The following is a 13,878-nucleotide window of genomic DNA, read 5'->3' as shown; positions in this document are numbered from 1 at the left end:
TAATCGCCGGTTAAAATTGCGCTGTCGCTCCGCCACCCGTCGAGCGCCGCGAGCTGCTGCTGACGCTGACGATGCGAGCGGAGACCGGAAACCGCGGCGTAGTGACGTCATCACTGGTGTTCCGTTCCTTCGCAGTCTCCGCGACCGCGCTTGACCGTGATTGTTTCTGCGTGCGTGCCGTCATAATCTCCTTCGCTCGACCCTTCATTCCTTTGTTTGTGTGCATGTAGAGTCGTAGTTGACGTGCGCAGCATCAATTTAAGTGGTGGGCCGATCATGCCGGCGTTTTGTGCAGCCTATGGTTGCACGAACAGCGACCGCGACGACGTTCCCATGTTCCATTACTTCCCGTAAGACAAGAAGCTTTCAGCTAAGCAGGAAGGCTGCTGTGATTCGAAAGAATTTCAAGCGCTCAAGAACAACAGTGTTGTGCTCTAACCATTTCCGTGACGACGATTACTACCAGAGTTTATCAATAATGCGTGAATGAGTGAGAGTACGACTTGCTGCTAGCAGGCTTTCTAAACGCAGCGCAAGAAGGTCGGGGCAACGTACACACAAAGACGAGACGGGTGCGTGGGACGGATGGTAACTGGTCTTGGAAGACCTTATGTATACACGAACTCGTCCAAACCTGGATTTTGATTTACTGCTAGCTCCTTCGTGTTAGCACGCTTAACGGAAGGTGCATGTTTATCTTCCACCCTTGACGCAGGTTTCGTCGCAAACCGCCGTTAATTTTCTATTCGCACGTGTGTTGTGAAACAGCCTACATACAGCTACCTAACGCGGTGCAAGTGTAAAATTTGCATCTGTTTGAAAGCCGGCGCACGCCAGGAAGCTGCGCTCCCTCTTCTTTCGCGCACAGAGAGAAACCGGCCGTCTCAAGTAGCCGACGGAATTCGCCGCCTTTAGGGCTCCGGTTACGAGTAGCGTGCGGATGACGCGCTCATGGAGGTCACTACACGTGCTAAAAACTATTCCCGCATGTAAACCGTCTGTGTAGATTGCCGACAGCTTTGGAGTAGCGCACAAATGCCGACGATCGCTTCCCCGCTTACGTACCACTCACTGGATCGCTGAATGCGGCTTTGCAAAAAACATACTCGCCAAAGAACATTTCTAACACGAGGAGATGCTAACACTTTGCTTTCGTTCGCGTCGAAAGTACTGCTTGCTGCCAACATCTTTTGCTTATTCGAGAGGCCGGCGTCTCGCAATCGGCTTATACATGTAGGAAGCAACGCCGAACTCCTCAGAGAAACGCAAGCTCTCGAAATTTACCATTACCGTCTCAGCAAAACAACAGTGCCGAACCACCTTGCGCTGTGCTTCATGTGTAGCCGCAGCGGTAGGTCCGGACGAACGCCATTATTGACGTCATCAGACGGCCGACCAATCACAGGCGGAAACGAGGCACGCGAGCTGCCCCGAGTCTGCTGCTGCACTTTTCGTCGAAATAAAATCTGTTTGCGTTTTCTTTCGCTCAATTTCGATGCGATATTAGAATTCGGAAGGTTGAAACCCATTTCGTATAGCTCTTCACTCATTTTTTTCTGGAAAACCCTTCACCTTCCCTTTAATTAGCATAGTGACTAATTAGTCGTTGGCTTTTTCAACTATTCAGAGCTTGAAACTTAACTCCGGCATATCAAAACCGCAACTATAGGCTTTGTGTTGTTTGCCACGTTCAAATCAGTATTTCGAGGCATCAAAGTCGGCGTAACATATAATTCTGGGAATGCGCGGACTCGAGAGCACAACACAAAGAGTAGACACACAGGTTTACGGGACAGGGCGGGCACTTCTAATTTCTTTAGCACTTTTTCCTGCAACCTTATTTTTGTTTCTGAGATCCACATTGTGATCTCAAGTCAGCGTGTTCTCAAACGTAATAAGAACCATCTCACCCCATTTATTGATCTGCTGATATGTGTTGGGCATTACAGCGCAAACAGAATCTACGCTCTAGAAACAGAGACCATATATGTAAGCCTCTATACCACGCCGATATAGCGTGGCCGTGGATGACAAGTTCTGCACTTTGGAAAGGGGTGGCTGGCACATGCACCGATCAGTTTGGACTGCGTTTTTCTGTAATATTTAGACCCGAATGTCATCTCGCTGTCTTCCACAAGTCATTACAGGGCAATCCAGCAGCGCTGAGAATATCGTGCAAGTCAGAAAATAAAGCTTTATAAAGAGACTTCGTTGCAATATGTATAGTCACGCATTATTATATCTTAAGTATTACCAACACAGTGCGACACTAGAGGAAAATATTAGGCCCACTTCCACTTATATCGATAGGCTGTCAATCTACAAGTCTACAACCGTTTTCTGTGCGCCAATGTGACTTTGTTGCATAGAAAATTACCACTAAATGTCTCGCGCTGATACTGCTAAATTTCGATCACCGCGCCATAACACACGCATTGACGTAATCCCCGCGTGACCTCACTCAACGTTCATATAGAACATATGACTGAAAATTTAAGGCCAATTCAAGGATTTGAGATGCCAAAGGCCAAAATTCAGGGTGGGGAAGAAAACCTAATTCATACACACTGAAAAATAGTGAAATATCCCTCTTCTTAGCTGCAATTTCTTGCAGTAAGACAGCTGTTCAGTTGGAAACATGCTGCAAGTTCTTCAAGTCAAGTCACTTTTATAAGTTGACGTTCCATTGTGATGACGTAAATCGCATTTTGGAACGAATGTTAGTAGTGTCCAACTTGATCCAAATATATTCGTCGTGTTAAGGCCAAATGACTGAAACAGTTTCCGCTAGGCATTTTAGAGCCTAGCACCTGAAAATGGAGCCATAATGGCTGTGATGTGAACCAACTAGGAAAACAGCAAAATTGTGGCACAGCTTGGTTTGGCTTTGCCTAGCTCTACAATATCTACGCTGATTTAAACAAACCTGTCGTTGGTGGCTGCAGACAAACTACCTTGCAATCGTTTAGTCACACTCTCAAAAGAAAGTATCTGGGATTGATTGCCGATAGACAGTGCCCATGGCATAGCCCCTATGCAGAGTTGAATATTGAAAAGTTGCCCCCCAATGCCAGTTTTCAGGGAATTCAAGGAGCACATGTACTTTCAAGGAGTTTTAAAGCCTTACCATATCTTTTTTTCAAATTCAAGGTGCTTTCAAGGAACGTAAGGAGGTATACAAACCCTTGTCACTCTTTGCCATTCTCTGTGAATCAGGACGACGGGACATAGCAGTAATATGTACGTGTCTTCTGTGAATAAGCTAGTTCTGATGTCACACAATGGATACCATAGTCCAATGTAGGCGATTCCACTTCGACTTTCTATTTTGCTCCTTGTTTCGCTAAGCTTCGTTCTCGCTACAGAGGACAAATTTGCTATTACAGGAGCCTGGTCTTCCAATCTAGCTCAACTTATTTTTCTTTAATTTTCCATTAACCATGTAAACGGCTTCAACACTAGTTTACACGACTTTTTAAGGCCCAGAGAACTTAGGAATGAACTGGATAAACTAAACGATAAAGCAGCTGTGAGAGTGGCTTAGCCAGCACAGTAATCTCCACTACACCACTACATCATGAAACAGGAACAAAAATGTAAAACTACAAAACATTTTATTCTCATTGGCAAAATGAGGTACAACAAAAACACTGTTCGATATGCTTGAAAGAATGTAAACATCTAAATGTGATGCATGTGCTGTTACAACACTTGCTCTAATGCATTTTTTGTATGTCAAAAAGAACCATTATGCATAGATGTGCTAGACATGAAAACAATATTACAACACTGCAAGCTGTATTACAAATGGTGTGATACAGCTTCAAGCTGTATCACAAATGGTGCTGCAACTACCATGGCAAACAGCACCAGACAACCAGGATGTAGGCTCGTGGCACACAGATCGATATAAAGAATTCCATAAGAAACTTACCTACATTCATAATGCAATCAAATCTCAACAAACAAAGTTGCATGCCACACAAAAAACTATTTGTACATCCAATATTTGTTATAAGCATATATTCGTTGTGCATCTATATAAGCAACAAACATTTTAGGTGTGCTTCATTATATTCAATAATTTGTTAAATCCGTGTTCATTATATCGAGGTTCAACTGAAACTACTTCTTGACCTAGTTGGTAATTCCTGAAATATGCCTGCCTTTAAAGAGGTCATACACTGGCCATAACACAAGCAACCTACATTCTCTTACGGAGAACTCAAAGGACAACAGGGTGGTAATGACGGTCTTACAATTATTCTTAAACATCCTGTGATGCTGAAATTATTATTGTGTTTGGTGCAAACTATAGAATTTTCTCTTGAAAAAATTGTTTTTAATTTTAATGTTGACCTTTCTGAATTAACATTTTCTTTCACTGCTTTTGAAGTGTCACTCTGTGGAACTATTGATTATAGTAATGAGGAAGTTATAAGACTTCCATACTAATGAACTATTATACTAAACTATGATACTAGTAGCGGAGATTCAATTCGAATAGTCTACAATCAAATAGGCGTCAGCCTGAGTTTGGATGCCCATGTTACATAAACCAACAGAATGTAAATACAACATATAATTCTGAAACTATCACCACATTTGCTATGCTATAATGGTATACACCATCAATCAACTCGGCACAATGAAAATTCAACGTCAAACGTTTGCAGAAAGACTGTTCCCCAAAAAAGCCTAATTTGCAACCAGCTTTGCCTTGCAGCAAGTAAAAGAGTACATTATGTTGGCCGTCTACATTACCACAGGTAGGAAATCTGAAATCCTGGCTATATAATCAGTTTTTCTCAGATACCACACCCTGTGTACTTTTGGTGCCGACTGTACAAAGCACTAAGGAGTGGAACACTAATGAGGACATACGCAATAAGAATGGTTCTCTGTAATGTCACAAGCTGTGCATAACTGTGAGAGCCCCTCGCATTCTTAGATTTTGGAGGGGAATCGTTGCCCTGGAGAATGATGACATAACCAGTCTACATATAAATATGCTTGCTAACGGCTAAATGAGTGCATTTTTTTAAATCTCAGAAATAAAATGGCAAAGTGAGTGTGCATGGCTTGATAGGTTTTCTATATGTATTCAATTATCTATGGTCAATTATTCGTAGTGCCACCAGCAGTCAAATATGACTCGACAAGTTGATAACGTGTAAATAATCCCTTTACTACATTTCATTCCAAAAACAGCATTTGCGGGCCATATTCAGCTACACCAGCCCTACCAAATTATGATTCACTCATGCCTTTTTTTGTTAATGCTATTAGAAACTATTAAATCAGGTGACAGTATTTAGCCATTTCCTCGAAAGGCCAGAATGCGTGCAGGCGATGTCATAACATGCGGGGTGATGTCAAAACACATGACGTCGCAGACCATGTGTTACTGTCAAGCGGTTCTCACTTTTCAGGTGCATGGGTGAACAGAGTGTACTTAGCAAGTAAAAAAAACGTTTGCGGCGAATGACCAGCTCTAAATAGAGACAAGTGAAGGAATAATTGTTCAATAAACCACCCTACAACTAAGTGGCGACAGTGACTTAACAATGTCAGTCCTGCAGTTGCCCGACACGCCCATTCATCTTATTTCCCCAACATGTCATAAAACACTCTTGAGTGTATCTCAATTGAGCTAAATGTACGATAGGTATCATTAGAATGATGCATCAGTCAAACAAATATGTATATGAAAAGTTAATTTGCTGCATACATCAAAACAATATGCAACATAAAGTGTCACCCAGCACTGTGCCACTTATCTCCCGTTTCCCAATGTAATTCACTAAGAATGTTATTGTGTAATGTTGCAAAAAACTGTACAACCTTTCGTTAAAAAGAGGTAACGATTGTCACTAGAGGAGGACTATACTAGTAGGATCGGGTAAACTAAAATTTTGAAGCCAGTCAAATGCTTTGTAAATAAGAACTACATGGCACCAGTGGGATTTTCTGCAGTGCTTCCTGAATGGCTTGCAACCTTTCAACAAAGAATGTACAAGTTCTCATTGCGTTTACCTCTCTGGTACTAAGTGTAGTCTTTTGTGCTAAACCGTACGAATAAAAATATTCTGTGAGCTGTAGACAGTAAGGTTAAGATTTCTTTGCTGTAGAGATTTAAAAAAAATTGTTTTCTGAGCTTTACCAGAGTAAGGCAACAAAGACAACCTTTTCTGAAGACACCTGTCTTTTTGCGTGTGTGCTGCTGTTACAGCTGAACTGGCCATCTGTGAGCTATGCACCAAAATGTGCAAAACATGGGAACTTTAACAATGCAAGATCTGCTTGATGCAGTATTGGGAGCATGCAGCAAAGGCAATGAGCTGAAATACATGGAATGGCATAACACATATAAGACGTAGTTTGCTGCAATCAGGGCCGCTATTTTGTAGCGATGCCTTATTCTATGCTATTCTTATCATCCACCACACACGGACGCCTGATCCCGTTGATAATGTGCGCAGACCGTCGCTCTGACCACTGGCCAAGCGCGAGAAGCCTGAAAAAGCATAGAATCGGAAAAGGCATCGCTACAAAATACCGTCACAGGGGCGAGATTGTGCAAACATCTCGCTTTCCAAATGCTCACTTGCACTTTCCCGAGTTGTCCGCACCGCACTTTTGTCAGAGGTCATCAGCAGCGCTAGAGAGGAGTGCAGATGAAACACCGACTATTTATTGCTGTAGGGGGCAAAGCAAAAGTTCAGAAAGCGAGATGCTTGCGCAATGTCACACCAGGGTACAACATGGACTGAAAAAAAGAGGTAAGTGATGGCTGTTGCATAGCAAAGCATTCACTTCTGAATACTACTGAAAGTCTTACTGTTTGTCTATATATTATTTACCACAGGGCTCATGGTCAATCATGACAGCACATTTTGAGCATTATGTCAATACCAAGATTTCACCAATAAAGGAAGTGCACTTACTAATAATGATGCAAAAAGACAAACAGCAGAGCAGAAGGAACATCACTTAGTGATCTAAAGTGTCTTGTCAGGCTAGTTGATCAATATTCATGAACTACTCAAAAAAACTCTACTGTCTTTTCCTATTTGCATGGTATATTACACTTGCAGGTGAACTGCTTCTTGTCAATAATAAACGCCTTGGTTGACAAAGAAACGTTCTACTCAAAAGTGCGCTGAAATTTTTGAATAAATTTCAAAATTATACCTCTAATCACTAACCCAACCATCACTACACAAGTTTACCATTAAATGCATTTTGTGATTAGTGTTTGTCTTCCAGTTAGATCATTAAGCAAGAGCAGGAATGCTCTGTGCTCTGTGGAGAAGGAATAAAAGGTGAGCATCCAACGTGAGCCTGGTGACACAAAACCAAAGGTCTTCAGGGGCATATTGTGAGCTAGAGTGAGCTGTGAGCTAAACTGCCACAAAACATTGCACTGTGGGGCAGAAAGTACTGATGGCGATCTAATTTTCCTTCTTTCAACATATCTTCCATGCTCCAGTTTGAAAAGATGAGATGTGCCAACTCACACTTTGTGGTGAACACTCTACTTATGTGAGGCGGCATCCTCAGTACCTCAGTTTACCAGATGTCCTGCTTTAAGACCATAGATTCGAAAATTGCTAAAGCAAGATTTTTCTTTGCAACTTTTTATAGCCACACCACACCTGTGGCAATGCCGGACACAACAAAAGTGTCGCTCTCTTCTCTTGTGCCCTGTGTTTTAGTGCAACATTTTTCACAATGTCTCCACACCAAATGGCTTAGCAAAAAACTATTATAAAATCTAATACAGAACTTCAATTGATACTGCAGCGAACAACGCAAGTTATGTGAGCCCCAGTGCAGCAAATTCCGTGCCGTGGCATACAGTTTGCTATGCACTACATTTATATACTGCAGTGTATTCACATTCAAATATTATGCACCAGAAAGGTGACTGTGAAGTTCTATAATGAAAAAGCACCTCATAGCAATAAGATAAAAGTAAAACCTCTTCTAACGCTTCAATGAATACATGCAAGTACAACTTCAGTGACATTCTGCCACATAGTACAGCACATCACAGTACAATCTCTTTTTCAGGCTTGAGCCTAGCATGGGCTTGAGCCTAGGCACACAAGCACTGTAGAACTGTAGAACTGAAGTTTTGAACTGTAAAACTGTAGAACTATTTGATTTCACACTTAAGAACCAGTTATACATGCCTGATATGCCTTCTAAGGACAACTCAAGGCAATTTGAGGTGCTCTCAATGACAGGCGAATAGCTGGGACATGTCGATTCAGATGTGTGCTAGAAAGGCACTCACGTTGGCAAAAAGAAAGCATTCTGAGATTAGGCAACGTAATGTGCCCTCAATGACAGGTGAATTGTAGAAGCGCGACAATGGAAAAGTGTTAGCAGAGGGATGAACTTTGCTAAAGATCTAGAGAGGTAGGTAGCACAAGGTTCAACCAACAAGTGATTCTTTGCTTTATCAACAGTGTCTTGCCACCGACACAGCACAAAAGTAACCATAACGACAACAGCAAATACAAGTCCATGGGGGCACAAGGCAATGCAAGGGATGAACATTTGGCAAGACTTTGCTCAGCTGCACAACATCAATGACAAAGAAAATGGAAGTTGTTAAGGAGTGGATTCTGAATAAACCTCTTACTTTTATCCACTTATCAGGCTGCACTCCAGCAATTATGCAAGTTTCAAATTTTGAATGAATTTCAAGCATAAGCTGGTGGCAGAAGCAAAAGCAGAAGACCCAGCTGTAAAATGTCTCCTCACTACCAAAAAAAGTAGAAATACTGAAAAAAATCATCTATCACATTCCACACATACTGCAAGACAGTAAAAGCATGATATAACAAAGCGTTACTACAAAGGAGTTTTTGATACACAAGGCACTATCACTGTGTGACTAACAGTCTTCCCAAAATTGCAAAGTGACAAAAATATAGCAAGCTTGTGGTACAGAAAACATTGTACAATTTAATTATGAGAATGAAAATGCTGCACATGAAAAAGCTTACCTATGAAGTGAGCAATTGAGAATCATTGAAATCTGTGCAATGTGCAAACCGAACACTTATTTCGGATGTGAGCACTATTTAACTGTCCTATGTTATGAAGCATTACATGACACAAAATGCTGCCTAATTCTCCTATAATAGAATCTTCTACATATCAAACAAAAAAGGACACATGGACATATTCTCATTCAGTAAGTATCTAGCAAAGCCTACCACACTCATCATCGTCACACCTAAAGCAGATGGTGAATATTTTTTTTTTGTCAGTTGAGTAGGGTGGTTTTCTGGGCCAGTTACTATTATCGACTCGGTCAAACAAGTCCTTTCACACGAGTAGTATTATCACACTGCACAAACACACAAGAACAGCATGCATTGATTGAACATGGATGAATATGGGAAGCCTCAGCGCAAAGTAAAGAACATTTTGACAAAGCTTGTATTTGTCTTGACAAAGGTCATCATGTGAAAAAGGTTCCTGGCTGAGGCTTCACTTGTTCAACCATTTCCAACTACTTTCCATTGTCCTGTAACTCCTTTGCCTTAATAAGAACAGGAAGTGGCCCCACACAGCAACCCAGGATGCTGAATGACAACAGGTGTTTCATCAGCCCAAGAAGCAAGCGAATGAAGGAACAAGGAATACAAAAAGAAAATAACAACAGGAATTGACTCTGCTAAGTCCCTGGACCCAGTAACAGCAAGTTGCTTCACTCTCACCAGTACATGTACAAACCTGTTTTTTTAAAAGGCTTGATGAATAATATTAGTTGGGGCGCCTGTCAAACTCGTGAAGGCCCACACCCTCATTAAACATCGTAGGAACTGAAACGGCAGTTCTGTAGATATTTAGCTGAAATATATATGCCTTGTTTTGTTTTTTAGCCCTTTTTTCTAGATTGTTTAACTGCTTGCTGAAGAAGCAAAGCCCTTGCTGTATGTCAGTGCTTATAGCTTTTGTATCGCACTATGTTGCACAATACTTGTCGTGTTCATTCCCCCATAGAAATGAACCAACTCACCTTAGATGTTTTAATGGTGCTCTAACATGCTATCTTGGAGAAAAACTTTAAAGCAAGGACGAATGCAGAAATAAAGGGGCTAAAAAAACTGTGTTTTTCATTCTATTTTTCCAGTCTTCATCCTCGCTGTTCCTGTTTTGAAGATGAACGTCCACCCAATGCCGAAATCACCATTGTGTTGTAACGCTTTGCTGATGTGATTTCACAACTGGAAATATGCCCCATGACCAATGTTTCAATAAAATTTTTAGACATAGTCAGGCATGATGAATGATGCAGGCTGGGTACTTCACAAAAGAAATGAAACTCGATTTGCATCAGTCACCTCAGTCCAAGATGTTCACAGAAAAGAAAAATTATGTAAATATGGGCATGAAACAAACGAAACAAAACATACAAAGAAATTGCTGCGCACACGCATGTGGCTCTACAATCTAGCCACATTAAAAAGCTTGTTCAAAAGACTCAAGACTTTCTTGCTTAAGTAACCTATGCGTATGTTGTGTTTCAGTTTGAAGTAGATAGTTTCATAATGTTCTTGTAGGTCATGAAAGTTGGAGGAAGTCTGGAGAACCTGGTTACAGGGCTTTCTCAATGACAAAAAAATCACCAGCAATTTGACCCGTGAAGCAGGAGAGTGATGATCACCAGAATGTTTAATGCTTTCTTAGTATCAGAGACAAACTTTTGCAGCAATGTTGATCAATCGGAATACAACACAACTTTATGTTGAAGATGATTTCCCTTAAATACATGATAGAAGTCTCTTCAGTATGGAGAACATTTTAAGTTAGTTCAAAGAAAAAAATTTGAAGTCGCCAGACATTATTCACCGTTGAGTTAAGTTTCTGATCCCATCTCAAGGCTTGCTTCTGAAACCTGCTAGCTCCTGTTGTTAAGTTATATGGACATTATAATGCAAACAGGCTTGGTCATTCACACATGTATATTTCAACATTTACGGTCTGTGTTACCAATGATCACACAGGAATGCAGCTATAAAATTGAGCTAATCCAGTCCCATAAAATGAAGGCAAGAATGACCTACGTTGTCTGTGAGCATATAAAGGCACTGGCTGCATTGCTTACAAGAAATTTGCAAATCAGAGCAACCAGTCAGTCAAAATTACTAGGATAGGCTAATAGTCATCAAATGCATTAGTTTAATCTACGAAAAGTGTGTTGAGCAACTCAAGAACCAACAATTGATTAGTGCTTGAACTGTGACTGAAATAAATCATCCTCGAAGGCTTCCAGCCTTCCTTCGACCTAGCACATGAGTGAATGTAAAACATAGCACTTAAACTTAGCTGATGTTCCCACAAACACAGATGAATCACTTGTGAGGATTTATGTCTATGAATTTCTGCAGTCCACCATACATGCAACTAGCATAGAAGGCTGCCAATTCCTTTCGCAATAATCTCTATGCCAGATTGAGCACCAGTAAGAAGTAAATAATATGGGTGCATGAGGAATAGCAGTTGTTGAGACAAAACATCAGCATGATCAGTGAAAGTGCAGCTGACATCCTTTAAAGAAAAAAAAACTTCCATAAACTGAAGTGTTCATGAAGCAGGGTTCCCAGGTCCCTTCATGCTCGTCAAAGGAAGAGCTTTGCTGCTTTCTTTCTTTCTTTTTTTGTATGGGAGCCACTGGAAAACATACAGAATCAAATACCTTGCCTCTAGCCAGTTGCGAGCAGTGCATGTTTTACGCACTGTTGAACAGACAACACCCCAAACACAGCCCTGAAGGCATTTGCTTATATTATATCTGTATTTATAGATTTTAACGTAGCTTTAAGGGACAGTCTATGAGATAGTCAACAAATGCATCACGTCATTGTCGCCTCAACAACAAAAAAAAGGAATATATGTACAGAAGTACGATATTCTGCTGTCAATTAGGAACAAGGCCGTCTGCAATAAGTAGACTAGAATGCCCGTGCACAAGCAAGATGGATGACCAAACCAGTCCCGCTGGATGTCGTGAAGGTGCGGGACTCAAAACTCGGATGTCTGATACAAGCCATCGTAGGACATGTCCTGATTAGGTGTCCTGTGGGGTTGATCCGCCAAGGGAGGTTTGGCAAGTTGAGCTGCTCGTGGCTTCATCACAAATAGGTTCGTACTGGAACTGGAGCAAACAAAAAGGAACAACAGTGAATCGTCTACTTCAATGATGGCGTCTCAATTTAGAGACCCTTGTTTCTTTCCCACCAGTTAAAAACTCAAGGCAAAATTAGTGACAGGAGGACTGCTTATACATGCAATAAGCATAATGCACAAGTGAAACGTGGCCCCATCTCAAATAAAGGTGCAGACGCAGGCATTAAAAAATTAAAATGTTTTGTGCTCTACACATGAGCTTGCATAACTCGCACAGTTGAGCAATAGCCTCCTTTACTTTTGCAACCCCCACCCAGATACTCCAAAAAGTATGGAAGCCAGTGGTTCAGTGTAGCATCACCATGTTCTCAGGCATAAGTAAAACCTTGCTGTAAGATAGCTTAGGAAAGCTGAACATCTTTCATTATATCTATAAGTTTGTTATAATGGCGGTCCCTTCTCACTTCTGACGGCCTCTAGAAAGTGGCCGAGTTGCTCTTAGTGATCAATGAATGAGCCGATGCAAAAGCCCACGGTGCACCATCGAAGGACCGTGAGAGATTTCTTTCTTGGATTATAGCGCGAAGTGAACACGGACACAAAAAAAAAACAGACACGACGAGCGCTAGCGCTCGTCCTGTCGGCTCCTTTCTGTGTTTGTGTTCACTTCACGCTACAATCCAAGATCGTGTTACCGTACCAACTCACCCAACTTTCTATCCTTTTGCACTAGATTTCTTTCTGCCACATAATTGCAAGCGAGAAGATTGCATTCTCTAGCACACCTGTCCTATGTCATTTTCGCCATTGTAAAGCATGCACAAACAGCAACTGACTTAAGAGGCCTTACAGCATCTTATGAGCTGATGGATGGCCGCTAGCGAAGTGCTGAAAGCCTCCGGTTTCTTACAATGCTCACTTCTGTAGATGAGTGAATTCTCAACAAAAAAAAAGAAGAAGAAAAAAAAGGGAAACAATGTTTCTTTATGCAGGCATCTACTGACAGGCGCTGCATGGAATTAGAGATCTGCAGCATTCCGCCTCTGCTCGCATGCAGGGACGAGCATTCTACGAAATCGAAGGCTTGCAACGCTTTGCTGGAACGTTCATAAGATGCTGATAAGTCGAGCAGTCACCAAGAACATGAGCAGAAGTCTTATTTTATAACGACACATTTTATTTTCCATTCTGATCATTTGTTGCGCCTGGCCCTTGAGCTCTATGATAACACCAGCACTACTTGACGAAGCAAGAAAAAATGAAAAAATGAAATAGATCATCATAAAATATGGTCATAGGACACAGAAAAAGCCTTCACTGTGCCCATGAAGCAGTGTATAATGGATGTAGTTATCATGTACTCCAATATGAAGTCGCAGCTTCCACATATGTGTAAATCTAGATTACCGAGTAGTCAGTTCATACTGCTGCACTAAATACAGTTAGATACAACAGGTAATTCGATATACACAGACATGTCTATATGATATGAAACAAGCTTTCGTGACACATTCATTATACCCTTGAGTCTCATTATAACAAAGATCAAAGAGGGGTACAAAATTACTTCGCTGTATCTATTACTTTACATAATTTCCTTTTACTGCAATACACGCCCAAAAGGGGGGCACAACAGTGCCATGCAATGAAGACAGCTTTGTGGCCTGCCAAATTGCTACGCGGCCACATATGGAATAAAATTTTATTGAAACAACAGCAAGGGGA

General features: G+C 41.3%; 1 protein-coding gene across 3 annotated transcripts in view; it reads right to left on the bottom strand.

Moving 5' to 3' along the window:
• Nucleotides 1-3,597: 3,597 nt before the first annotated feature.
• LOC142563959 (uncharacterized) overlaps nucleotides 3,598-13,878 on the bottom strand; it is a 47,077-nt gene continuing 36,796 nt past the window's right edge. For all 3 annotated transcript variants that reach the window (XM_075674710.1, XM_075674712.1, XM_075674711.1), the window contains one exon: nucleotides 3,598-12,181. In XM_075674710.1, the coding sequence (XP_075530825.1) occupies nucleotides 12,049-12,181 (133 nt within the window). In that variant the 3' untranslated portion in view covers nucleotides 3,598-12,048. The remainder of the gene's footprint in view (nucleotides 12,182-13,878) is intronic.

The sequence above is a fragment of the Dermacentor variabilis genome, chromosome 11, assembly GCF_050947875.1.
Source record: "Dermacentor variabilis isolate Ectoservices chromosome 11, ASM5094787v1, whole genome shotgun sequence".
NCBI lineage: Eukaryota > Metazoa > Arthropoda > Arachnida > Ixodida > Ixodidae > Dermacentor > Dermacentor variabilis.
Note: the sequence above shows the minus strand (reverse complement) of the source record. Positions and strands in the feature narration are given on the sequence as shown.